General features: G+C 51.8%; 7 protein-coding genes across 7 annotated transcripts; 4 read left to right on the top strand and 3 right to left on the bottom strand.

Moving 5' to 3' along the window:
* Nucleotides 1-121: 121 nt before the first annotated feature.
* Nucleotides 122-1528, top strand: MYG1 (Myg1p; the record flags this gene model as incomplete). Its single annotated transcript, XM_076634779.1, has 6 exons — nucleotides 122-197; nucleotides 265-499; nucleotides 578-992; nucleotides 1067-1233; nucleotides 1303-1388; nucleotides 1473-1528. The coding sequence occupies 6 exons, from the start codon at nucleotides 122-124 to the stop codon at nucleotides 1526-1528; spliced, it is 1035 nt and encodes a 344-aa protein (XP_076485223.1).
* Nucleotides 1529-1858: 330 nt separating this feature from the next.
* JCM6883_004000 (uncharacterized protein) lies at nucleotides 1859-6002 on the top strand (the record flags this gene model as incomplete). The annotated part of the gene is made up of 5 exons (XM_076634778.1): nucleotides 1859-2571; nucleotides 2680-4252; nucleotides 4318-4503; nucleotides 4572-5467; nucleotides 5540-6002. The coding sequence occupies 5 exons, from the start codon at nucleotides 1859-1861 to the stop codon at nucleotides 6000-6002; spliced, it is 3831 nt and encodes a 1276-aa protein (XP_076485222.1).
* A 953-nt stretch (nucleotides 6003-6955) lies between these two features.
* On the bottom strand, nucleotides 6956-9690 carry JCM6883_003999 (uncharacterized protein; the record flags this gene model as incomplete). Its single annotated transcript, XM_076634777.1, has 9 exons — nucleotides 6956-7030; nucleotides 7111-7188; nucleotides 7284-7346; nucleotides 7433-7488; nucleotides 7799-8039; nucleotides 8111-8273; nucleotides 8337-8576; nucleotides 8641-8862; nucleotides 8924-9690. The coding sequence occupies 9 exons, from the start codon at nucleotides 9688-9690 to the stop codon at nucleotides 6956-6958; spliced, it is 1905 nt and encodes a 634-aa protein (XP_076485221.1).
* Nucleotides 9691-9955: 265 nt separating this feature from the next.
* Nucleotides 9956-10839, top strand: JCM6883_003998 (WW domain-containing protein; the record flags this gene model as incomplete). The annotated part of the gene is made up of 3 exons (XM_076634776.1): nucleotides 9956-10161; nucleotides 10226-10587; nucleotides 10667-10839. 3 exons carry the CDS (start codon nucleotides 9956-9958, stop codon nucleotides 10837-10839), a joined length of 741 nt encoding a protein of 246 aa, XP_076485220.1.
* Nucleotides 10840-13418: 2579 nt separating this feature from the next.
* JCM6883_003997 (uncharacterized protein) lies at nucleotides 13419-18812 on the bottom strand (the record flags this gene model as incomplete). Its single annotated transcript, XM_076634775.1, has 6 exons — nucleotides 13419-13525; nucleotides 13587-14240; nucleotides 14309-16761; nucleotides 16828-17155; nucleotides 17224-18185; nucleotides 18379-18812. The coding sequence occupies 6 exons, from the start codon at nucleotides 18810-18812 to the stop codon at nucleotides 13419-13421; spliced, it is 4938 nt and encodes a 1645-aa protein (XP_076485219.1).
* Nucleotides 18813-20017: 1205 nt separating this feature from the next.
* On the top strand, nucleotides 20018-21859 carry MSP1 (protein-degrading AAA family ATPase MSP1; the record flags this gene model as incomplete). The annotated part of the gene is made up of 11 exons (XM_076634774.1): nucleotides 20018-20034; nucleotides 20169-20238; nucleotides 20323-20497; nucleotides 20560-20720; nucleotides 20792-20856; nucleotides 20929-21066; nucleotides 21132-21309; nucleotides 21376-21469; nucleotides 21542-21558; nucleotides 21631-21705; nucleotides 21770-21859. The coding sequence occupies 11 exons, from the start codon at nucleotides 20018-20020 to the stop codon at nucleotides 21857-21859; spliced, it is 1080 nt and encodes a 359-aa protein (XP_076485218.1).
* Nucleotides 21860-22072: 213 nt separating this feature from the next.
* On the bottom strand, nucleotides 22073-25383 carry JCM6883_003995 (uncharacterized protein; the record flags this gene model as incomplete). The annotated part of the gene is made up of 7 exons (XM_076634773.1): nucleotides 22073-22409; nucleotides 22475-22804; nucleotides 22868-23084; nucleotides 23150-23241; nucleotides 23304-23609; nucleotides 23669-24029; nucleotides 24097-25383. Coding segments are annotated over 7 exons (2930 nt in total), but the record flags the coding sequence as incomplete, so codon positions are not given.

Genomic DNA, 25383 nt, shown 5'->3' with positions numbered 1-25383 from the left:
TCTTTACCATCCTCGACTATATCTCAAACTGTGTTCCAGACTACACAGTATCTTGAGAGTCTCGACCCGTCACTCTATCCCGTTCACCTCGTCTCACCGTTCAATCTACTCCTCGATCAAAATGTCTGCTCAAGCGCAACAACCGGAGCTCAAGAAAGCAAAGACGAGTCCCGTCTTGCAAACTCACTCAGGAACTTGTCAGTACCATTCCTCCGTCCTCTTGCCCCGTATTCAGCTGACTCGCTCTGACCCTCCTTTCTCCAGTCCACGCCGACGAGTCTCTCGCAGTCTTCCTCCTCAAGGTTCTTCCCCGTTACTCAGGTGCCGAATTGGTACGATCTCGTAACCCCGAGGATTGGGCAAAGGCGACCGTTGTAGTCGACGTTGGAGGAGAATACGACGCTGAAAAGTTGAGGTTCGACCACCACCAACGTGGATTCAACGAGGTCTTTGGTCATGGATTCAAGACGAAGTTGTCGAGTGCCGGTCTCGTGTACAAGTGAGTACGGAAAGGACGAAGTCTCGAGCCAAAGTCGCAACAGACTGACAAAACTTTTCTCTCTCGCGTTCCTTTCAGGCATTTCGGTAAAGAGGTCATCTCGACGGTCATCGGTCAACCTATCGATTCCCCCGTGGTCGATACCCTCTGGCTCAAGATGTACTCTGATTTCGTCGAAGCGTTTGACGGTATCGACAACGGAATCACTCAATACGTCTCTTCCGAACCCGCCTTGTACCGCTCCCGTACCGACATCAGTTCGCGAATCGGCAATTTGAACCCTCGTTGGAACGAAGATTACAACGATCAAGTCCTCGACGAAAGGTTCAATCAAGCGAGTCAACTCGCTGGAAAGGAATTCTTGGAACGATTGGATTACTTGTACAAAGCTTGGCTACCCGCGAGGGAAATCGTGAAGCGCGCTGTCGAGAAGAGGAAGGAAGTTCACCCGAGTGGAAAAGTTCTCGTTTTCGACGAATTCGCTCCCTGGAAGGTGCGTCTCTCTCTTTCTCTCTTGACTGCCTCGCAAGGTAGCTGAGACGGACTATCTCGATTGATCCTGAGCAGGAACACCTTCACATCCTCGAACAAGACCTCGCGATCCCTGCCGACGAACTCCCATTGTACGCTTTGTACCCTGAAGATTCTTCGAAACCCGAGACTTCGAAATACCGTGTCCAAGCCGTTTCCGTCACCCCTGAATCGTTCGAATCTCGCAAAGCCCTTCCCGAAGCGTGAGTGACATTAACCATGAGAGATTGATTGGCGTTCGTTACTGATTCCATTCGAAATTCGACACACAGTTGGAGGGGAGTCCGAGACGAGGAGTTGAGCAAGTTGACTGGGATCGATGGTTGCGTCTTCGTCCACGCCGCTGGATTCATCGGAGGTCAGTCTCAACCATTCTACTCTGTTTTTCTCAGCGTTTCTCTCGGTCGCCGTGAAGCTCACGGAAAATTCATTATTCTTATAGGTAACGCTACGAAGGCAGGTGCTCTCGAGATGGCTCGCAAGGCTCTCGAGCTCTGAACGGAACTTAGGCGCTTGCTGGTTGAGGTGGAGATGAGGCGGAGATGACGTAGAAAAATAGAAAACCCGAAAAAACACCAAAAAAAGAGTCCTGTAAACGGGACTTGATACAGACTCCCTGTATTAGAATTAGCATCATTTCTTCAATTCTGGTCTTCGTTGAGAGTAGCCAACAGCGCCAAATCGTAGCCATGCGAGGAAAGCGAATCGCGCGGAACGAAAACATTCTCAGAGTCGAATTCACTCGCGTTGCTTTCTCCCATAACTCAACTTTCCGACTCCACTCCGCGACAACTCTGGGACGCGTCAAAGGCCTATTCTGGCAGTCTCATGACGAGCCCCGAGGCTCCATCGACTGCACCGCTCGTCGCCGGCTCAAGTTCATCAACCGGAACAGGTTTAAACATCATCGGTACCTCGAAGTCGAGGCTGCCCTCCAGTCTACGAGGGAGCTCTTCTAGGAAACAGAACCCACCTCTCGCGACCCGGGAGCCAGGAGAAGCAGATCGTCCGGCTCTTTCGATTCCAGACCCATCGACAACTCCATCTCTATCTCCTGTACCTTCTATACCAGAGCGAAACACTGCCGTCCGACCCACACCGATTGCCATCACTCCTTCGGACCCGAGTTTACGGTTCGGAGGTCCCGCTCGTGCCCGTCAGACTTCTGCCGAGTCCTCAACATCCATAAACAGCTTCCGCAAGCGAATCGGACAAGGTACAGCGAAAGAGGTTACGGATGTAGGCAGTCCGAGTACAAGAAACCCCTCCGACTCGACTTCTTCGAATCCAAAATTGAATCCAAAACATCCCAAATTATCTGTCTACATTTCGAAGCCGGCACGAGATGCTCCTCGAAACTCGGAAGAAAGGGCTCGACACAGTAGCGAGACGTTGACGGGCGAACAAGGACGAGAGGAGGATCGAACAGGGAACGGGAGAAAGGGAAAAGAGAAGGAAATTTCGGTGGAGGGAGACGATCAGGATCCAATGGAAGTCGAGGAAGAAGGCCAGATCGTCGAATCAGAGGTAGAGAGGAATGGGTCGGTTTGAGGGCAGGGCAGAATCCGGGCAGCTATTCCAATGTGAGTCGAGGTCTGTATCCTCTCCCTATGCGGGAACTCCAGTCTGACGAGTTTCATGGTATATAGCGGTGATCCAGCGGTTCCTGAAGGTCCGAGTAGCTGGGTGAGGTTCAGGCGACGAGGAATCAGTCAACCCGGAACTTCTTCCAATTCTCGCAACTCCGACTCATCGACCCCTCATTCCTCTTCGAATCCCCTGCCTTGCTCGAAACCCAGCTCGTGGGAACTTGAAGCGTTGGAGGAAAGAATGAACGCAAGGCTGGACAGGATGATGGAAGCTCGAGATGAAGAGATCAAACATCTCAAGGAGCAAGAAGCAGAATCGAGAAGGATGATCGAGGAGAGCCAGTCGAAGTTGACGGAGAGTGAAGCGAAGGCAAAGGAACTCGAAAATCAGATCCTCGAATTGAGCAAAACGCGCAAGGAGGAGGAACAACCACGTTTGGTTTCCCTAATCGACGAACGAATCAAGTTAACGAGGAAGACTCTCTTGGAATCGCTCGCTGCCAGAGTCGAAGCCGATACGACGAAACAAATTGCTCAGGCAACGGAAACTTTCGGATTGAAGGTCACGGCGATTGACACAGGCTTCCAAGATTGGTGGGCAGTCAAGGAGCTAGATTTGAACTCGTGGCTCATGGCACGTCTCGATCTAGTCAACACAAGGCTCGAATCTCTCGAAACCGCAACACCAGGAGTCGCCCCCAAGTCTCGCCTTTCCACTCAACCTCCTTCTGTCCTCCAGAATTCGCGTCCTTCACCCGCCACCGATCCTCGTCGCCCTTCTCCTTCGAATCCTTCTATACTCTCTCGTCCGATCCCTTCCGAACCCGCTGCCCTCCGATCTTCCGCTGCATCCTCTTCGAGTCAGTCATCTCGGCCTCATTTTCCGATAGAATCGAACACGACTACCAATCCTCGTCCTTCCTCTATCTCAAACTCTTCCGACTTCGTCACTCAAGAACAATGGAAAGCTGGACGTCGAGCCTTCGAAGCCAAATTCTACGGCAAGCTCGAAGCTTTGCACGAGAAGCTTTACCGAAAAATCAATAACCTTTCCCTCAGATTCGACAAATTCACATCCAACAGCGAAGGATCAGCCTCTCGACATGCGAGTCCGTCTGAATCGCCGAAGAAGAACGCCGCGGATTCAGATCGGAACGGAGGAGACGAACGACCAACGAAACGACTCAGACTTGACGAAAGTCCCGCCCCTTCCGAAATCTCCGACTTGTCAGAGACTCAAATCACGAAAGACCTGAAAGCCAAGATTGAAGAACTATCGAAAATTGTCGGCTCCGTTTCGGAACAATTACGATCAGCTCAGGAAGAGATCGCGTCTATCGCAAAAGACAAGGAGGAGACTCTGAAACGAATGGCGGACGGAGACAAGAGCGTCGGGAGGAAAGCAGAAACGGAGACAAAGAAGGTGAAAGAGAGGTTGGATCGGCACGGGGAGGAACTCAGCGAACTCAAGAAGAACCTCGAAACGAGAATTAGCGAGTTCGAGAAGAAGACGACTTCGGCTATGGAATCGGCAGAGGCGGACACGGAGCGAGAAAGACGCAAATGGGAGATGCGAAGCGAGGAGAACGAGACGGCATTGACGGCGGTCATGGAGGAACTGGGCGAGGTCCAAGTTTGTTCACTCTCACCTTTTCTCCAAGCTCGTCTGACAGACAATCTCGATCGGATGACTTGCAGCAACGTGATGAACAATCTACACTCGCGAAATCACTGAAAAACGTTGCGGAAATGCTCGAGAAGAAACTGGATCGCGAAGAATTCGCTCAAAAACTCGCAACCAAGGTTGATGCCGACGAGTTCCGCATCGAGCTGGAAGGCAAAGTCGACGACAAGACTCATCAGCAAGACATCGATGATCTCAGAGTGAGTCTTACGGTCTCGAACTCCGCGAAAAGTCGATCAGAAGCTGACATTCCGCTTTCGACTTGTAGAAGACTGTTTCGATGATTCAGGTTTGTCAAGTACCTTCTCGTTCTCTGGGTCCGCCCGATGTTGATTCGCACCTTCTCGCGTTAATCCAGCCAATTCAACCCGAAGAAGTCAAGTCGTTGATCGACGACGCCTTCAACGAGAAAGATTGGGACAACTTCACCGATACCGTCGCCGGCCTCCGCTCGACGAACGGCGAACTCAAACAAGCTGTGGAGAAACTCGACTCGAAGCGAGAGCAAGAATCGGCAGCCTTCAAAGTTACGTTGGAGGGATTCAGAACGACTGGTCTCGAAACGGCGCGGGCCATCGAAACCTTGTCGGACGTCGTCACGAAACTCAACGCAGGTTCTCGTCTTGATGCCCTCGAAGCTTCCTCGCAGCGAATTGACGCCAGCTCCCGACTCGACGCGCTCGAAGGGTCCTCGAAAACGTTCTCAAGTTCGCTCGAAGAGTACAAAGCTCGCCTTGATGAACCTTCGGCCGCTGCTTCTATCCCCTCGACGGGAGGACTCGGACACGAACTCAAGGAACTACGCCAGAGGCTCGACGCTCACCAATCTTCTCTCGAAACTCGCCGTTCCGAACCGACTCCTCCTACGTCCCCTCCACTCCCGACTCCGACACAACCCTCAGGAAACACCCTCTCGCGATCAGTCGAACCTTCCAAGCTCGACCCGGCGCAAATGCAGGAGGTGGTTTCGAAAATCGTGCCAATCATGCAACAGCTTCTCAGAGAATTCCAAACACATGTTCAACGGCAGCTCAACGAACTATTCAACAAGCTCGACAAACGGATTAACTCAGCCGAAGCGAAAGCGGTCACCGCCGAGAAAGACACCAGAAATCTGAAAGAGAAAGCGGTCCTCGCCGAGACTGAGGCCAAACACTTCAAAGAGTAAGTTTCGCACGTATACTAGTATCATATTCTTTTGGCTGACTCACTCGTGTCTACTTGGTCGCATCGCAGTCTCCTCGATAGCGTGAAAAGGCTTGGGGAGACGTTGCAGGATTCTCTTCGAGATTACAAAACGATATCGAATAGGAACATCGACGAGGCTGCGAGTCGGCTCAATGCGATCGAAAGATGGGGTGTAAACCTTGATCCCGCCGTCTCCTTTATCTACACGAGTCTTCAAGCTCTCGCTCGCGAAGCCGCACCTCCTCCTTCCGGTCCCCATCAACCTCCGCCCCAACATCACCCTCCCATCTACCCGAATCACCAACTCGTTCCCCCGAATTCTTCCGCTCCGCAATTCGCTCAAAACGCCGCCTCCGTTCAAATGCAAGCTCAATCACAACAACCTTCGAATTACCGACCCTCTTCGGCTGGTCACGATCAACACGGACGGCAGATGTTTCTACCTCGAAGTTCTCAAGGACCTTCGAACCATCCCACGTTCGCTCCCCATGCTTCCTCTTCTGGACCTTAGAAATTCCCTTCGTTTGCCCTTTCCACTTGTTGTCGGTACTTCCTCTCGTTGACTCGTTCTCCTTCGATACTTTGCTCCTCGATGTACTCCCTCTTATGAGATTTTCCCCTCCCGTTTCGTTTTTCTCACGCCCTCTTATTTTACTTCTCTTTCCAGTCTAAGCTATGTGGCTTTGCAATTGCTGACAACCCTATCTTTACCTTTCTAAATGCCTCTCTCAGGCTCAACTCGAGAGTTCTCAGCTACGTAGGTCTTTCTTGAGCTTTTCTGACCGTCAAAATCTTCCGACTTCGGGTTCTGCGTACGCGCAGATTCTCTACTCTGCGAACCGTGGCAAGGCAGTTGACGAGAAAGCTTGAAGGCTTCGTCTGCGTCTACCTCGATCTGAACGGGACTCCTCGCGGAAGAACTTCTTGCGAGATTCAAGCACCTCAGCGAATTCGCAAGTACGCGGTTTCAATTGCCTATTGATATGTAAGATATGAATGCCACAACAAGCGAAATTCGGGGATGTAGCTCATCGGTAGAGCGCTCGCTTAGCATCTCGAATCACAAACAGTTCATCTGCTTGCGAGAGGCAGAGGGTTCGACTCCCTCCCTCTCCAATCCTTTCTTCTTTTGCTTCTGCAGTTGAGGATTCGCGTTTTGCTTGACGATGTTCTTTTGCCCCTCGGCTCTTCCTCGTCGGACCCGCGAGAGAGAGTGCTTTCGGCGGAAGCGCACTTCTTTGACTGGAGCAAACTCGGTAGGACGTTTGCTCGAGCTATGTGCGCACTTTTGACGAAACTTCTCGCGAGTCAAGAACTGCAACGTACTTCGAACTACTTCATTTCCATACTCTTGAGACCAACTGTCGTCCTTCACACCTCACTCAGTACAGAGAACAATCAAAACTGTCACCGTCTTTCTTTCAATCTCAATTTTCGATTCCCCAATTGTGTGCGATTCGTGCATCACTCAGTACCCCATTCCGGAAGATGGGTGAGTTTGACTCCAGCAGCAGCTTTCGCTTCGACGCTTGCCAACGGCTGCGGAAAAGAAGGGAAAGGCGACAATCGAACCTGGTCACTTTCTAGCGAAGAAGAAGAAAGAATGCGTCGAAGCTCACGTTGTTGATGGTACCACGAAGTCCTGAAGCGTAAGCATCGAGGGCGTTCTCGAACAGAGTCATCATGTGGTGGGCGTGCTATCGCAGACATCGATCGGTACACAGGAAGAGGTATGAGCGACAAAACAAGGGGAGAAGTGTGGGTTTCGACAAAGGGAGAGGGAGGAACGTACGGTTTTCTCTTCTTTGGTAGCGAGAGGGTTCAACATTTCTCCTTTGTAGCCATTGTAGACGCTCTATCCACCAAGTACAGAAGAAGAAGGAAGATCAGTTGACGAACAAGGAAGAGATGGGAGGGAACGATCAATCGCAGATAACGGACATTGGCATCTTTTCCTTGGTACGTTCCGGGAGGTCCTTCAGTCCAGTCAATTCGGCCTAGAGGAGCGAGTTGAAGTGAGAGAGCGACGAGAGATGAAAAGGGTCAGCGAATGGCGAGACGACAAAGGGCAGCGCGATGATGGTGGGGTAGACCAGAGGCGTACGTGTTTAGTCATGGTAGTGCGATCGAGGTATAGAGCAGAGGTTGTGAGGAGGAGAGGAAGAAAGTGAGAAATTCGAGCGTCGCACAAGTTTCGCGCAAATTCGCACGTGAAGCTCATGAAACTCGATAACAACAAGGAGAGAAACGTCTACGTGTTCTATTTCGCTCGTTTGACTTCAACAGTAACCTCTCTCGGCGACGCACCACTCCCATTCGAAACGTTCCCTGCAGTCCTACATCTCACTTCGACCCAACGACTCACTTCGAGCACTTCTTTCTCGCCTAACCCAGAATTGACCAGTACCGTCAACGTCACAACGGTAGTCGTGGTCGGAGGAGAAGGATCGATTGAGGAGGAGGAGAGGAGAGTTCGAATTGTTGTGGAGGGGACAAGTTGCCAAACGTGAGGTGATTCGATCGATATCACAAGGGGATGATTCTCGATCTGAGGTCATCAACAAACTCAACAGGTCAGATAGAGCGTTATATCCCTGTGGATAAAGGGACAAAACCCACGTCTTTGAAAGCTTGCTCGATCCCTCGAGCTTCTTTCGATTCTTTCGCCGGCGAAGTTTGTAGCAAGACTTTACCGGTTGATTGAGCTGCTGGGTATGCGATGTAGAACATCGAGAGCGAGACGAGGAGTGAGAGAATCTTGTCGAGCGTCGAAAGTTGCGCTCTAACACGAAATCAGAGATCAGCGGGCTCGAACTGAAACAAAGAGAACATTGTGAGAACTCACGGAGGAAGTACGAGAGCAGCGCAAGTCAAAGCGATCCCAAAACCTGCTACCGTGACTGTGAACGGGTTCAACACAGTCTTCATTCTCGATCCATCTCCTTTCCCTTTCGCTCGAGACTCTGTCGTTGTTGTCGTCGCCGCTTGTACCTCCCGAGCTAGTTCCGCATGTGTTTGGAAACAAACGGACGAGACGATAGCGAGGATCGCAGATAGGATCAAAACGACTACGGGAAAGTCGATTCTGTGAAAGGGAATGGTTCATCAGATCGTGCAGTAGAACAGAAGCTGACGAAGCAAACACTCACGGTTCGATTCCTCCCGCATGACTAGTCGCTCCACCACCCGTCCGGCCCTCTCCGTGACCGACTCCTCCATGTCCCGATCCGTGGCCTCCTCCATCTGTTCCATCTTCCAAAGGACCATGTAGGAGAAGCACATGTTCGATAGATTCTTTACAGACGTAAACTGCCGAGAAAAGTAGATAGATCGCTTGGGAGAAATGTGATAAAGTCGATAATCGAACCAATCTACTCGAAAAAATCGTCAGTTTCATTACGGCCCACGCAGAAGGAGAAGTGGAGCTCGCACCCATAAGGTTGTTGTAGATTCTCTCCCGTCGAAGTTCTCCCCATCTCGATTCTCCACTGATCCAATCCGCCTCCGTTCCCCAGAACGATTTTCGAAATCGTCCCCAGCCCATCAAACACGACCAAATATCCTAGACCAGTTACCGATAGACTCTCTCCCGCTTGCCCCTGGATCCAGAGAGTCGCACCTAGGGACATTTGGGTGAAAGCGATCAAGAGGGCGAATTGAGAGGAAGGGAACGGGAGTCTCAGGAGGGAATAGAGGGGGAGTTGGAGGATGAGAGGGAGGAAACCGAAGCGTTGACGGAAGGAGGAATGCGAGGCGGCAAGGAAAGGCTCTGAAGCGGAAGCGGAGGGGGAGGAAAGGGAATGGAAAGGAGGTTTTGTAGGAGATGCGGCGGAGAAAGAAGCGTTCGATTGCGACCCGGGAGAGGAAGGGTCGAGGAATGGGAATAGATTGTGAGAGACTGAATGTCGATGATGGTGTCCTCGACGGTTTTGAGCTCTGGGAGATGTAGGAGTTCCCCCTCCTCCTGCTGCCGGAGAAGAGATGTCGGTCGTGCGCGAAGGAGAATCGATCGATCTCGAGTGTGGGTCCTCGTAGGTACCTCCGTAACCTCTTCCAGGTGATTGACCGGGTCTAGGGAAGAACTCTGACAAGTTACGAGCGTGGATCCTCGAATGTTCGCGACTGTGCTTCATCCCACTCTTTAAGGGAGTCGCCTGATCCGACTCCTCCTGTACATCTTCCAGTGTTGCTCTCGACATGGTTTCGCTCTTCCCGGGCAAGAGATGGCGAAGGAGGAGGAGCTAGCGAGGACCCCCCAAGTAATGAGCCGATTCGATCCGGGAAGCGCGTAATTGCGATTGTTCTGCGTTGCTGGAGCCGGATCTAGGTGGTCTATGTCGGTCGTAAAGGCGATTACAGTTGGAAGGAGTCGGTAGAGGGGAAGGAGGATTCGTCGTTCCCGTTTCATCTCTTTTCCCGTCTCTTGACTGCTCACCCACTCGTATCATCTCCCTACCGCTCGAGATGTCATCCAAGGACCCTACACCAGAGCCTGAAGCAGTCGATAAACAGCCCAATACGTCTGAACCGAATCTATCGTCCGACACTCCCGATCAAGCTGGGAACGAGGAAGAGCAGGAAACAACAAGTAGGAAGGCGGTAGAGACTGCGACAGGAACAGAGGAGAAGGATAACGAGGAAGACCCATGGCAGGCAGTCTTCTCACCAGAGTCAGTTTCCCCTCTAGCGATCATCCATCCCTCTCGATCGCTGATGACTGTACCGGTCTGACAGAGCGAACGCATGGTACTTCTGGAACTCGAAAACGAATCAAACGACCTGGGAGAACCCTCGACAGACATCCAGCACTTCCTCATCTTCTGCGGATCCTTCAACCTCGAATGAACCCTCGACTGCATCGACCTCTCAACCTCCTCTTCCCTCAGAACCCTCCGATGCACCACCTCCGATCGATCCAGAACTAGCTTGGTTGGACCCTTCTGCCGCGAGAGCGAGTGGGAGTGGGAGTTCGATGGCGACGCAAGCGGCGAGGTTCAACGCACGAACTGGAAGGTTCCAGGTGGATCCGAAGTTCACTCCGGATCGAATCTCGGATTATCAGAGGAGTCATAGACAACAGGAAGCGTATTATGATGGTCAGTCTTCTTTCACTCTCGACTCTGGTTTTCAATTCTATACTGACCTGTCTTGCTATCGTGATTGGTTTCTATGCAGTGAAAGGATGGGAGCAACAACTCGAAGGAAAAGGTCTCAAACGGACAGGGGAAGATGAGACCGGGGAGGCGGAAGGAGCGAGGAAACGACCGAGTTCGAAACAGGTGGAAAAGTTTAAACAGCAGAAACAGGAGAAGAAGAAGAAGAAATTGACTTCGTGGTTGGCTCAATGAGATGACTACGCATGTTGTGACTTTCACCTAAGGCAGATAGTGGGGCTGGCAGGCGAGGTCTCAGAGAGAAATCAAAGGAGAGTCCCGATATTCTTTGCTCTGTACGATGTTGACTCCGTTCGAGGTCTCCATCTTCGAGATCCTATCCAGTCGTTCAGACTTGAGTAAGTGAGTGAACGAACGCAGCAAGCTCTGCACGCGCTTTTTTCTTCATCTGCAATTCGCGAAATCGAGCTGACCCTTTCCTCTCCTCGTTCGAAATCAACAGCTTCGCCTTGCCCAATCAGAGTAGAGAACACGTGCGCTCAGATCGTCTCTTACGAAAGGGGAACGAGCTCCGGTGTCAGTCCGCGGTGAATTCCGATACAAAAAGCGGGAGCCTCACAAACGTCTCTTGCTTCCCGATTCATCACTTTCCCATCGACACTTCCCCTTCAATCTTCCGGGGAGGTAAGCGAAACAGGTGCCTACCTCTGGATCTTGTGCTCGTTGATGGTAGAGCTCGACGAGGTCTCGCAGTACTCTTTCTAGTGCTCGGACCTCGTAAGGCCGGTATCTTCCTCGAGCGCGACTTCTGGAGGTTCGTCACCTGTCTCTCTTAGCTCCTTCACACCCTCTCCCTCGCCAATTCGAAAGCTGCTTCGTCGTGGTCGAAAGTTGGGCAAAATAGGTGAACGAATGTTCCAAATCGCGTTCTGATCAGCATGGTATTGGAGGTGTACTGTCTCCGCTACAGGAGAACAGTGCCCTCCCGATCCACTGTCCAGAATGCGGTCTCAACACTCGTTCACCTATCGTGTCCAGCTCTCGAAGCGAAGGAATTGGATGAAATGGGTTCGGCTTTGCGAAGCATACTCGCCGCCATGGGACTCAAACGTAGGGTAGCTTTTCGATCGATACAGCTTCACACGTAAAGCCGCTCGAGAGAAGACCCTTGCCTGATGTTCCCATCGCGGCGAGGGTTCCGCACTTGCGAACTCATCTCATTCAGCTCTTTTACGAACCAACTCGACTCCGTTCTCCACATCTACCGACCTCGATCCCTCGACGCATAGTTAGCTGATTGATCGTGATCTTGAGGGGAAGTCGGAGGTTCAAAGACGTAAGTCCGTTCCTCGCTTGTCGAACTCAGCACGGTTATCGCTGACTTCGATCTTTCACTTTTCCTCAGCTGTAATCCTTTGCGAATCTTTGAACCTTCCATAAGTGAGTGGATCGACGTAGGAGTCGTTTGTGGAGCGTGCAGAGCCTTTTCGGAGGAGTGTTTTCGAGAATCGAGCTGATACTTTCGCCCTTTTGTCAGCAGCAAACCCTCGATCGAGCCACTTTCCCACTCCTTCCGCCTCCGACATCGACCAGCTCTCGCCATCGAGGGAGTTAAGCGAAATAGGTGAATCGCAACGAAGAAGTCGCTTCGCACTGGGCGTGCTCATAACGAGCTTTGCTTTCAACGCAAAGACCTCGTTGTCGGCCGTCCCGGTTGCGAAGCGAGTCCTTCTTCTCGGCTCACCTATCTCTCTTAGCTCCATATCTTCCCACGCTCTCACTCCTTCGATCTCGACCTCGAATTCGACTCGCTATCGAGAGAGGTAAGCGAAATAGGTTCTCAGTTCGGAGGTGTTCCCGCTTCACGGCAATCTCTTCAGAAGGACCTGCTTCTCGATTCGGAGTGACAGGCCTTACTGCTGAGTGCTTGAAGCGGGATCGCATCTGAACGAAGAACCTATCTCGTTTAGCTCTCCGACTCGTTCGAAAGGAGGAGTTGATCGAAGTAGGTTCGAGGTCCTCGATATACGCGTACCTGCTGGACTCGACTCCAGGCTTGAACCTCGAGAGAGGAGGGGCCTGCGTGCGAGTTCCAAGTGGTGCGAGAGATCGAGGATTTTCAACCTATCTCTTTCAGCTCCTCTCGCGAACGAAGAGTCAATGCTCAACCCGACTCGATGACGACTCCTCAACTTTCCTCGAAGTATGGAGTGGTTGCTGGAAACTTCGATGGCCGAGTGCAAGACTAGAGATGACGGGCGTCGGAAGAACCTCTACTTTGAGTATGAAAGGGTTTTTTGACCCATCGTCCTCTCTAGGTTGGCACTTTGGTATCGAAGTCTTCGGCAGCCACTCAGCTGGGAGGCGTGAGGCGGATTGAGCTACGGTTGATAGAGCATGAAACAGAGTTTTTGTCCTGGCTTTGCGAGCCGTTGGAAACTTGACTTCTTTTTCCTCTCTTCGAGTCTCGATGCGTTCAAGCGAATAACACGGCAAGAAGACCTGCAGTACTGTCGTGTACGACCAAGCACTCTTCCCCGTGTCAGCACCGTACGTCTTGCAGAGAAGCGAAATCTGAACGCTCGAAAATGCGACCCTTGCGAATTTGAGAGACGGGGTCGACTCAGGTCAAGGGGAATATCCAAGCGTGCTCGATTACGGTAGCAGTGAGTGCAATCAATACAGGAGAAAGACAAAGAGAATGACAAGGGTAGCCTCGAGCGAGCGAAGAAGAGCGACAAAACGAGAGCATTAAAATAACGTGTAAGCGAACAAGATGGGGACGAAAAGAGAAATCGAGAACAGGAAAGGTATCAAGTGAACCAGTTGGCGAGAGGTTGAGGCAGAATGGTATCGGCGAGAGTCTCGAGGACCGGAGTGAGGTAAACTTGGAAATTGAGATAGGCGAAAGTCAAAACAACTGCCAACGAGCAAGAGTTAGTCAGTCAATCAGTCGATTGCAGAGAATGGAGATAACTCACAGAGAAGTACAGGGATCCAGAAGAACCACAGCATACGGTCGTTTCCGTCGTGTTTAATTTCTTCAAATTCACTCGCAGCGATCGAGGCAGTATCGTCCGTGTCATCCGATACGACACTCAACTTGCGTCGACTCCTCCTCGAGAGCTTCTGGGTCGAGAGCGCGCGAGTCGCGAGACACGTCGAAGAAGAGGGAGACGACGCCGAGGGTTGAACTTTCTCATCGGGATCGGTCGAGTTCGGGAGGTAGAGCGAGTCGGAGGGAGTGTACTGAGGAGGAGGTGAAGAAGGAGTAGTCTTGTGCCACCATTGACCAGAGTAGAGAGCTCGCCAATGTCTCGAAGCTCCCTCCCAACCCGATTCTTCGCCTGCGTCGGTTTCTTCTCCAGCACTGTTGTTCGCGACTCCACTTCGACGACGACGAGTGAGAGCGGCGGGCATAGCGGGGAAAGTCGCGAGTTCAGGCATGTGCATTTGAGGAAGCGCGAATCGGTTCGCTTTCGCTTTCTCCCACGCGTTCGTCACTCCTCCGGCCAAAGGTTGAAGCTTGTCGAGTCCGGGTTGAACAGTCGGTTTCAACTTTTTCGAGAGCCACGAGGACGAGGTCGAAGGCGAAGGCTTGGGAGTCGAAGGAACAGCGTCGACAGTCTCCGAGTCTGTACATCGAAGAAACAATTAGTCAGAATCCCTCTTCAACAAAGCATCGATAAGAGACAGAGCTTACCTCCGAAAGAAACGGTCTTGACTGATTTCTCGTTTTCCTCCGCTTCAGCTTCGAGGAGGTAATGCAACGAGATCGTCGAAGCATTTCTCGATCTCGCCGGACGATCATGAGTGATCTCGTCTTCCTCCTCTTTTTCTACCTCCGCGTCTGACTCTTCGTCACTCTCCGTCGGCCAATCACTCGATTCCTCCCTTTCGCTCTCTTCTCGCAAAGACCAATCACTCTGTTCACCTTCTTCACTCGATCCATCGATCTCGGAGATCTCGTTCTCGTTATCGAAAGATTCCTCGTCTTCGCTGTCGCCGTACAATGAAGTCGGTCTCGAGTAAGAAGCTGGAGAGAAGCTGAGCAGAGGTCTTCGGGACGAAATTCGAGGAGTGACTTGTTCGAGGGAGTTCGTTGAGGGTGCAGAGCGAAGGAGGAGTTCTTCAACATCGACGTCGTCCCGGTCTTGAGCGATTTCTATCGCAGTCTTCCCTGCGAATGTTTTGAGCGCAACGTCGGCTCCAGCGTCGAGAAGCTGACGCGCGATCGCGACTCGACCGTAGAGAGCGGCGAAGTGAAGAGCGGTGTAGCCGTTTCTATCGGCAGCGTCGAAATCGATTCCTCGAGCGAGAAGGAACGCGACGAGTCGATGGAATCCAAGAACGGTCGCGAGGTGGAGAAGGGTGTGTTGTTGAGCGTCGGGTTGAGAGATCGGAGGAGAAGCAGAAGGGAGAGAAGGTGCAGCACCGGGAAGGAGGGAAGGATCGAGATCGAGTAAAGAGAGGAATTTGATGACGATTCCTTCAAAGTTGCGAGTCTCTGTCGAAGCGAGAACTGGAACCGAAGTCGAAGCGGGACTGTTCGTACTGAACGAAGTTCGTCTCGACGAAGGACGAGAAGAGAGGGGAGTGGCGTAGGCCGACGTCGCTGCCGCGTTGAGGGTCGCAGCGAGAGTCGCTGTGTCTTGAGCTGCAGTTGAACCGTTCGGTGCGCCCGCGATCGATTGAGAACCACTTCCTCCTCCTCCTTGAGGACTGTTCCCGACGATTCGCATCGCGACTGCACTCGCATCTTCGAGTCGACCCGTCATCTTGAGTCCGACGACTTGTAGAGCGAGTTCGAGCAAGTTTCGATCCGAATTATCCTTGTATGTAAAGAGTGGGAGACCTCCTTGTTCCGGGTTGTGTAAAACTCCTTTCATCCCGACAAAGACGGGTCCTGGATTCGCCGAAGGAGGTAGGACGCAGACGAGAGTGTTGGTCGACCAGAAATGAGTCGAAACGGCACCGGAATCTCCGAAGAGACAAGTCAAATCTCGAACGAAATTCTCTCCCAAGATCGTCACTTCGATTCCTCCTGAAACGGGTCCTTCTCCTGGAATGAGTCGATTGATTCGAGGAGGTGGCATCGAAGCGGCGATCTCTTGTTGTTGTTGTTGGAGAGCTTGTTGGAACGCCCAGGTACTCGTAAGACTTTGAAGAGGTTCGGTCGCAGGGATCGCGAAAGAAGGGATCGAAGAAACGGGAGGAGGTGCGTGATGGATGTGATGTTGTTGTTGCTGCTGAGGATCGACGGGAGAAGGGAAGGAACCGAAGAGAGAGTTGTAATTCTCGTTGTGAACGGAAGGAGTAGTCGCGCCGGGAGAAAGAGGAGGAGTCGAAATCGTCGAATTACCTCCAGTTGAACGCCAATCGAAGAGGTTGTGAGATTGATGTTGCGGAGGAAGGGAAGATTCGGTCGAAATCGAATGACGAGGAGAGAAGGAAGCGGGAGGGATAAAGGCGGGTGATCGAACTTCGGGAATCGAATCGTTCATAATCGCATCTCCTCCTCCTCCGTTTCCGTTGACTCCATCCAGGCCGAGGGCCGAAGAGGCGAACGAGCCATGATTCGAGTACTGAGAAACGGGAGAAGCGCCTCGAGAGGTTTGTCCATAATTCGGAAGAGGACTCGTCGTCGAGTTGCCGGTCGCAAGAGGTGGAGCAGGTGGTACAAACCCATTTTGACTCGTGGTAGTTGGAGCAGAGTGAAGGGGAGTCATGGCGAAAGCGGGAGAATGTCGAGAAGCGCCGGGTGATTGTCGTTTCTTCGGTCTCGCGTCGACATCGTAAGGTTTCGCTTTCTTGCTCGCCGGTTCGACTTCGTCTTCTCCTCCCGTCGCGTCGGTACTTTCACTCGCTCCTCTTCTCGACCTTCCTCCAGTTCGTCGACTTCTCGTTGAGGTCGAACTGGTCGCGACGGCTTTTTCTTTCTTGATGGTAGATTTCGATGAGGGAGGTGAGACCTTGCTAGGAGCTTTACGTTTCGATTCGACACCGTTAATGGAGGAGGCGGAAGTCGATTGAGCGGTAGCGGCGGTTTGAGCTTGTTTCGCGACACTCGTTTTGTGATCGTCGGTAATCATGATCGGAGGAGTCATTCCCGAAGCGACGATGTTGTCGAGATGATCCCGAAGCGAGTAGGTGACGCTGAAGGGATTTACAGGAGATCAGTCTACGAGTCGGATGAAAGAACTTAAAGAAAGGAAAACTCACCAGAATCCCTTCTTCTCCTTGTGATGACGACAATAACAAGTGACCCTCGTAGGAAGTACGCACTCTCCCGTTCCAAAGTCTACGTATTCCGGCGAATTGAACACGACAACTTTTCTCTTTTCCTCTTCTTCGTCCTTGTCTCCCATATCCTCGATCGGTAGAACCGGTGGTGGAGGTGCCGATTTCCCTTTCGGATCCTTCTTTCGAAGTGAACGTTTCAGTTCTCGCGCTCGACAGTTTGTACAGATGAAGATTTGGGAAGAAGGGTCGGAAGCTCGAACGACGGCGACGTCGAGTACGAGAGTGTTCTCGACTGGTGGAGGAGGCCCTGTTTCGACGTATCGTCAGTCAAGCGCGGTAACAAACGGAGAGATGATGAGCGAGGGGGAGACTGACCTGGATTGACAACCTTTTTCCCGATCGTAGGTTTCCCATCCTCTTTCGTTCGACTCTTCAAAGCGAGATACCTCGGAATTCGAATATGACTCCAACTTCCAATCCTCTCCAACTCGTTAGGGGCTACTGCTGAATCGATCGATCCTTCCTCATTGATCAAATTCTCTGCCCAATCCGAAGAAGAAGAAGAAGAACTTCCTTCACGTTTGATTCCTCCTCCTCCGAGAGGTCGAACCAAACTGAGACTGATTTTGATTTGGGTTTCAACTCGAGATTTTGCACCATGAGTCGGGACACCGAGGACGAGAAGTTTGACGGGAGGAGTGAAAGAGGAAGAGGAGGAAGCGCCTGAACCGGTCAGGTTCGAGACGGGAGGGTTCGATTGATTCGGGATAAGTTGCGTCACTTGAACCGCTTCACGAGAAACAAGGTTGATTCCAGACCCGGGAACGACCACAGTCGATGACGAGGAAGGTTCGACGGGAAGATTCGAGTTGACTTGAGTTCGTTCGCGAGATGAGGAAGCGGAATGAGTCGCGCTTCTCGTGAGTCCACTAGCTCGTGCGCTCGTTCTCCGTTCTCTAGTCGGGCGAGTCGAAGGTGGAGGAGCGGGAGTTAAAGAAGATTCTTCCGTCGAGATGGGTTTCGATTCGGGAATCTCCGGCAAGAGGTGGGTAATCGGTGAGCCGAGAGGGGGCGTCGGTTGACCACCCGTGAGAGAAGGAGCAATTCCTCCACCTCCGTTGTCAAGAGGAGGAAGGGAAGAAGGGGGAGGGAGTTGAAGGGCTAAACCGGCAGAGGCGAGGTAAGAATGAGGTTGTGCTGGAGGGGAAGTCGCGATGGCTGGCATGCTGATATGCGAGTAAGAGACTGGGAACTGCTGCTGTTGTTGTTGAGGTCGTGTTGCTGGCATTGTCGGTGAATGAGAATGAAGAGAAAGGGGTGAATTCCCAGTTGAAGGTCTGCGGTCGGAACAAGGAAAGAGGGGAGACAAGGGGCGAAGGAAGGCGTCATCAGCTCAAGTCAACTGATCATCTACACAGACCTCGCCTCCGAGAGAGAACCGCGGAGTGCAAGGCGAAATAGAGTTCGAAAATGCGCCGAGGAGGACAGGGTGTTGAACGGTTCGCAGGGGATGAAGAGCTGTTCACTTACCCACAGGAGTCCTCGTTAATCATATCATCGAACTCCATCTCTATACTCCTCCTTGAACCAGCTCGAACGAGTGAGGTGTCATCCCTTGGCTCATCCTCCCGATCTTCCTTCCCCCTCGGCTTGATCTCTACTGGTTCTGTTTCATTCATCTTGTATTGCTCTATTCCATTCGAGTGGTTGTTCCAGTAATTTGATGAGGACGTCGATGTATGCGTGAAGGAAGGCGCGGCTTTAAACGGACTATTGTGAGTCCAGTTCCCTTGGTGGAGAGTCGGTATCGATAATCCTAGGTCTAATGCCCACTCTGGATGTGAGGTCGCACTGTAGGCAGAGTCAGATGCGGTCGAGGGAGACGAATGATCTTCTGATGAATCGAAATCTTCATAGTACTCGGTCGACGGTCCTCCTCCTCCTAGTGCATGGTCGACCTCCATCTGTGGAGGGTATCGGAGGGTGTAGAAGAACTATGAGAGGTGAGGGTGGTGGGCTGACGAGGTGCGTTTCGTCGTTTCTCCTCTTCAATGTCGATCACTTTCCCACCTCTTCGTTTGCTCTGTCCTGCTCAGATGGGTCGTCTGTGTAGATGTTGCGGTCGAGGGTAAAGAGCTGCCAAACAAACAGCAGCAAAGCTAGATTCAAAAAACCCTACCCCGGAAACTCTTCAAGTTCGCGCGAAAAATAAGCCCTTTGACCTTGCCCACTTGTCGTAAGGTTCGTGTACTGTAGTCGCGAGGTACTTGCACCCTCGTTTCTCGAACGTTCTCTCTAGCACGCTGACAAAAGGAGGCGAATTTCGACGTTCTGACAATTTGAGCTCAACTTCGACTCGGAGTTTCTCGTTTTCGCCGTTTCGTCAAGGGGTTCAAGGCGTACGGCCGGCGACACCTCCGAGCTCGACACAAAATATGGCATCTACTGTGGTCGGCCACCGGGACTCGCGACTTTTGCGACGCTTACTGTACGACTGAAGTAAACTTTCGAGTTCGAGCTCTCTCCGCTTTTTCTCCGTCGCTTTCTTTCCTGCAAGTTCGTCTTAGTCGTGGCCGATCCCAGACACGCTACCTTGTTTTGTTCGTACTGCGACAGCCACTCTCGAAGTCGCGCAGAACAACAACGCAGTGGAACTGAGCTCGAACTTTTGGGCGTTGCAAAAAAGGTTCGGGCGGTGGCTTCAGACCCGCAAGACTCGGCTTCTCCTGTAGCTGCTGGTCTTCGAAGACCATACTCCTAGGAGCGTGGGTCAAAGTCTTCGCCGACGAGTGGCTCTGACACCCAGAATCGCCACTCACAGCTTCGAGAAAAGTTCTCGTTTCTTGAAGTTCTTGACTGGCCTTATGCTGGACGCGCTTCTTCGGATACCAGGGTGGATTTTGCCAGTGTGATACTTCGACATGGTGGTTTGCGAAAGAGAATCCGGCTGCAGGGGACGACACGAAGCACCAGAGGATGTCGAAGCTGAGAAGGCAGGTTTCGCCGCGATGTTTCGACATCTTCGCTCCTTCCTTGCGCTCCTCCCAATGTTCCCACCGGAGCAGTTCGCGGCGTAAGATTCAATAGGGCGAAACCGAGAGAAATTTGGTCGACTTCAAGCGCGAAGATTTCACCAAGTTTCGCTCTTTGCTCCGGCAATTGATCGACCATGGCTCCGTCTGCACAGTGAGTCTCCAGCCATCTCGTGGTACCTCTGAATGATCTCACTCACCATTCTGATCCATTCCGCTCCCGTTCTATCCGATTCTCGACTCTCCTCTGTTCCAAAATGATGAAACCTCTCCCGTCTCCAACAACAGGACGAAGAAGTTAATCCTCGATGCCGGTATATTTGCCTTATCCCAAGTAGCCTTCTACTATGCCTTCAAAGTTCGTTCCCCTCTCTCTCTCTTCACATCCTCCCTATCATTCTTGACTGACGTCCTCTCTCTCTTCTGTCTCGTCTCGTCTCAGGCTATCATGGGCCAAATGGATCCGCAGAAGGGGAAACGTAAAGAAGCGAAATCTAAATCGAAAGAAGCGTTGGGGAAACTAGGAGTCGATTTGGCGAGTTTGGAACTGAACGAACATGAGGAACAAATCGCGAGTGAGGTGGTTGCTGCAGAGGATATCAACGTGACTTTCAAAGGTACGACTCGGACCACCACTCAAGGAGGCGACGAGCTGACTTGCCTTGTTCGAGGAGTACAGATGTCGGAGGATTGGATCCGATCATTTCGCAGTTGAGGGAAGCAGTCATTTTCCCCCTCGTTTACCCTCAGTTGTTTGAGTCTTCAGCGGGATTGTTTGGAGCACCGAAAGGAGTGCTGTTGTATGGTCCTCCTGGTTGTGGAAAGACAATGTTGGCGAAAGTGAGTCACGACTTCTCGAGTCCCTCAGTTCACTCGACGTCGAACTGACTCTGGCTTCTCGTCGCTCCCAGGCACTCGCAAAGGAGTCAGGAGCAACTTTCATCAACATGAAGGTCTCAACCCTGACCGACAAATGGCGAGTCTCCGTCAAACCCTTTCCCCCTCTCTCGTTCGTTCGTCTACTAACGGCTCGCTCTCGATCGTGCAGGTTCGGAGAATCGAACAAACTCGTCGCTGCGTTGTTCTCGCTCGCTCGCAAACTTCAACCCTCGATCATCTTCATCGACGAGATTGATTCGTTCCTCCGCGAACGGAGTAGAAACGATCATGAAGTGACTGGAATGATGTACGCTCTCCATCCCTCTCTTGAAGCTCGTAGTAGTCCGACTGATGACAGTGCTAAATCGACAGGAAAGCGGAGTTCATGACGTTATGGGACGGTCTAACAACTGGAAACGATACACGAATCCTAGTTCTAGGAGCAACGAATCGACCAAACGATATTGATTCTGCGATCTTGAGGAGGATGCCAAAACGGTTTTCTATTAAATTACCAGATGCTGGTCAGAGGAGGAATATTTTGACTCTCGTGCGTTCACTTTCTATCGCAAATTTCGATGGGCATTCAAATTGACTGCGAAAAAGGCGAGTGTAGATGTTGAAAGATTTGAATGTCGATCCTGGGTTCAATATGGAAGATCTCGTGAGGAGAACCGACGGTCTTTCGGGCTCGGATTTAAAGGAGTCTTGTCAGTTACCTTCCCTCTCTCTTTTCAGAATCGACCTCGTACTGATCCCCGTCTCGTCTCGTGCATATTTAGGTCGAAATGCAGCTATGGTCAGTCCCGTCGCACCCTGTCTCTCTCAATTGTCGCTACATTATTCTGATCCGTCTCATCTTGTTGATTAGGTTCCCGTTCGAGAATTCATGCGAACAAAAGTTGGACTAGATGGCGGAATCGATTTTGCGCAAGTCAAGGATAACGTGCGTTCCCTCTCCGTTCTCTCTTTCGCGAACAATTCGCTCATGCCTTGGGGAAATGTCGTAGAAATTTGATATTCGACCGTTGAGAGTGGAAGACTTCTTCATGAGCGATTACGCTACACCAGGAGCGACTGTCGAAGAAGGACTCGATTGAAGAGAAGAGGAGGGGAACTTTAGATACTTTGTAAAACTCGTAATGCATAGATCACAACTCTACTCTACTCTCCTCGAGGCCTTTACGAAAGCATATCAGCGCACGGAGTGCTCAAAAGATATCGAATATCAATCAATCAACTGTTAAAACAAGGCAGATACACAAGAAAGACGAAAATCAGGAAACAACTACGAAACTTCGTTTGCGCTAAGCCTAAGCACGATCCTTTAGATTCTCGACTACTTTCCGCAACTTCTTTCGTTCCCTCGTACAGTCGATCCCGTCGAGTTTGATTATAGGCGGAACGGCTTGCATGAGAGCTGCTCGATAAGCACTTCGTTTAAAGTACCATTCGTCTGGAAGGGCTTTACGGAACTTCGTGTCGAGAGCCGCAAAGTCTGTCGGTGTTTGAAGGGAGGTCGACGTAAGAGAGGAGGAAGAAGAGGGGAGTGAATCAGGATGAAGGATTTGGTGTTCGCGATGTGAGGGGAGGAGGGTTTCCGTTGAAGGGCCGAGTGGTGGATAGAATGCTAGAGTGATTGGATTCATTCTACAGTAGGAAATCGAGCCGGTTAGCTCTGATCGACGAAAAGGCTGACAACCCCGACTTCTCACCTCATATCGAGAGATTCGAGCTCGACCAGCGACTCGAGGACCTTGACGACCGGTCTCACTTTCCCCAACCTCGCACCGACGACGCTCAACTTCCCTAGTCTCGTCAAGCCCGAAAGAGGTTCGAGACTTTCGAGGAAATTGAAATCGAGGTTGAGCGTTCGAACGTTCGGAACGAGACTTGCGAGATCGAAGGGGAGAGCAGTGAGTTGACACATGGCGAGTTCGAGGTAGGTCAAGTTGAAGAATTTCTCGGAAGGGAAACTGGAAGGCAAAGGGTTTCCGGACAGGTAAAGTCGTTTGACATCTCGGATTGTAGGCATCGCGAGAGTTCTGTCATCAACGGGGAGTCAGTCAAGCTACACTAGCGCGTTCATCGAGGTGGTAGGGGCTTACAGAGCTCCTCCAGACTGATCCCGGAGACTCAGGTTTTCAAGCTTGCGGAGTCCTTCAGTTCCTTCGACGAGTCCGAGACGAGCCGAATCGACGTAGATCGTACGAAGCTTCGGGGCGAAGGAGACGTCCAATCGAGATATTGGGTTGTTGCAGAGGCGCAAGATGCGAAGACGGGAATTCGGTTTGGTTGGTGCGAATTCGGTGAGAGCGTTGTGATCTGCGCAGATGGAAGAAACTTGTAAGTTTAAGACTCCTGATCAACCTATACTGTTCTCCACTCACCTAGATTGAGGGAAACGAGGGATTCCAGGGTTTCGAGCCCACGAAGACTCGACAAGTTGTTCCTCGACAACACGAGAGTTTCGAGTCTCGACCTGCTCGAGCAAGACCGTCAGCTCCGCCAGTTCACCAGAACAAGGAGATTCTGATGACTGACCATTTCGTTCTCGTGAAATCGATCTCTCCTCCAAGCTGATTCCCTTTCAAGCTCAATCTCACCAACCCATCCAACTCGCCCAGTCCTTCAATGCTCGAAATCTGATTCCCATCCGCCTTGAGGTCTCGCAAGTGACGTAGAGCGGATAAATGTTCGACTGAATCGAGTTGGTTGTTGCTGAGGTCGAGTCGTTCGAGGTTGTGAAGGTGATGGAAAGAAGTTAGACTCGTGAGACGATTCGAGGCGATTAGGAGAGTCCGTAAAGTCGAGGGGATCCCAGTCAGGTAAGAGATCTCGTTGTTGTTCCTGTCAATCCGAGAGGCGGTCAGCTCGGTGTCTGGTGATGGAGTAGGTTAAACACGCACAAATTGACTTCATCGAGTTTCGGCAAGAACTCCTTCAACCTCACGACGCTCTCTGCCTTCCTCCCACTCAAATCAATGCTCGAGAGTCCCTCCCAGTCAGGTTCGAAAGGTTCGACGTCTGTGATGAACTGCAACAGTCGATCATGCGAAACTCCAAACGAGCATTCCGTCAAGAACGTCGCGTTCCTCGATCCGGGAGTACGGGAGAACGTCCGGGAGCGAGAGTTGTTAGCGGCCGATCGAGCGTGGGCGGGAGAAATCGAATCGAAGGAAGAGAGGACGAGGGAGGTTTCGGAAATTTCTTCCTTCTCGCGAGAGGCGGTACGGGTTCGAGAAGCGCGAGGTGTAGCATCGTTGTCGACTATCGAGAAATTTAGTACGTCAGTCAAGCTTCACTTCTAGATAACTTGTAGAGCGAGACAGCTGACCTGTATTTCCCAATCTCGTCTTCTCCACGAACTCCTCATCCATCTCAAGTTCACCGAATCCTCCTCCAACCGGTGCCGTCGCATCTGTGCGACTTGTCCGACTAGCTTTACTCACTTCATACTTCAATCGACTTCCTTTCCATCTCTCGCTTCCACCGACGGGATTCTCAATTTTCCCTTGCAGTTTCCCGTCCGAAAAGCTGACTGATCGCGGTAACTTGGTTTCGTCCGAAACGACACGAATCGGGGTCGCAGCGGCAGAATGGAAATTCGTAGGGTCGGTGAGAGCTCGAGAAGGTTTCAGGGCGGAACGAGGGAAAGGAGTCGAAGTGGACGGTGGAGCGGATTGAGAATGATGGACGTGAGAAGGAGTAGCAGGGGACGCTTGAGGCGGTGGTGAAGTACCAAAGGCAGAAGATGCAGTAGGAGGAGATGAGCGAGGTTCTTCTGTTGCTTGTTCCAGTTTTCTTTTCGCTTCCTCTCGACCCCAGCTCGCCGAGTCGTGCTCCTCTTCCTCAGGTCGTAGCAAAGGAGTGACGTCGACTTGAGGATCCTCAGGAGGGTTCGAATCGAAATAACAAGCACCTTCGGGACTCTTGATCGGTTCGACGGTTTTCGGAGGAGGAGCGAGTAACGGCGGAGTACCCTTCGAGATTCCAAGTCCGGATAGATCGAAATGATGGAGTTTGGGAGAACCGCTACCGTCGCCTGGAAGGGGCAGTTTGTCTAGATCTGCTCGACTTAGGGTTGAAGCTGGCGAGACGGTACTCGGAGAAGAGGCGTTGACGGGTACGGATAGCTGAGTTTGTGCCGAAGGCGAGGGTATGGCGACAGTCGTGGATTGACGCTGTTGAGGCGGAGATTGAAGTTCGCTGAAATCTTTGAACGGATCCTCCTCCTCCTCCTCTTCTTCGACTTCCTCGATCTCTGGAACGGTTTCCTCGACTCGTTCCGTCATCACTTTACTGACGACTCGTTTCCTTGGAGTCTTGATCCATCGTCCGAGTTGATCATCGAAAACCATCCCTTTCGCTCGAGCAGAGGACCCGACCGAGGCGAGCAGACGTTGAGCGTCGAGCGAGGAGGGATGGATCGTCGTAAGGGAAGACTTGCGTTTGTGTCCGGGAGTCGCGGACGATGATTGAGGAGGAGCGGGAGATTGAGGAGGAACTGAAGCGAGGAACGGTGATGGTCGAAGTTCTTCTTTCTCCTCTTCCCGATTCAAGTGGTCCGCAGTTGAAGCGGACATTGAACCTTTCGTGAATCTCCTCTTCCCGATCGATCCGC

This window comes from Sporobolomyces salmoneus, assembly GCF_050403485.1.
Source record: "Sporobolomyces salmoneus JCM6883 DNA, S_salmoneus_JCM6883_v1_ctg71, whole genome shotgun sequence".
NCBI classification, from domain to species: domain Eukaryota; kingdom Fungi; phylum Basidiomycota; class Microbotryomycetes; order Sporidiobolales; family Sporidiobolaceae; genus Sporobolomyces; species Sporobolomyces salmoneus.
Note: the sequence above shows the minus strand (reverse complement) of the source record. Positions and strands in the feature narration are given on the sequence as shown.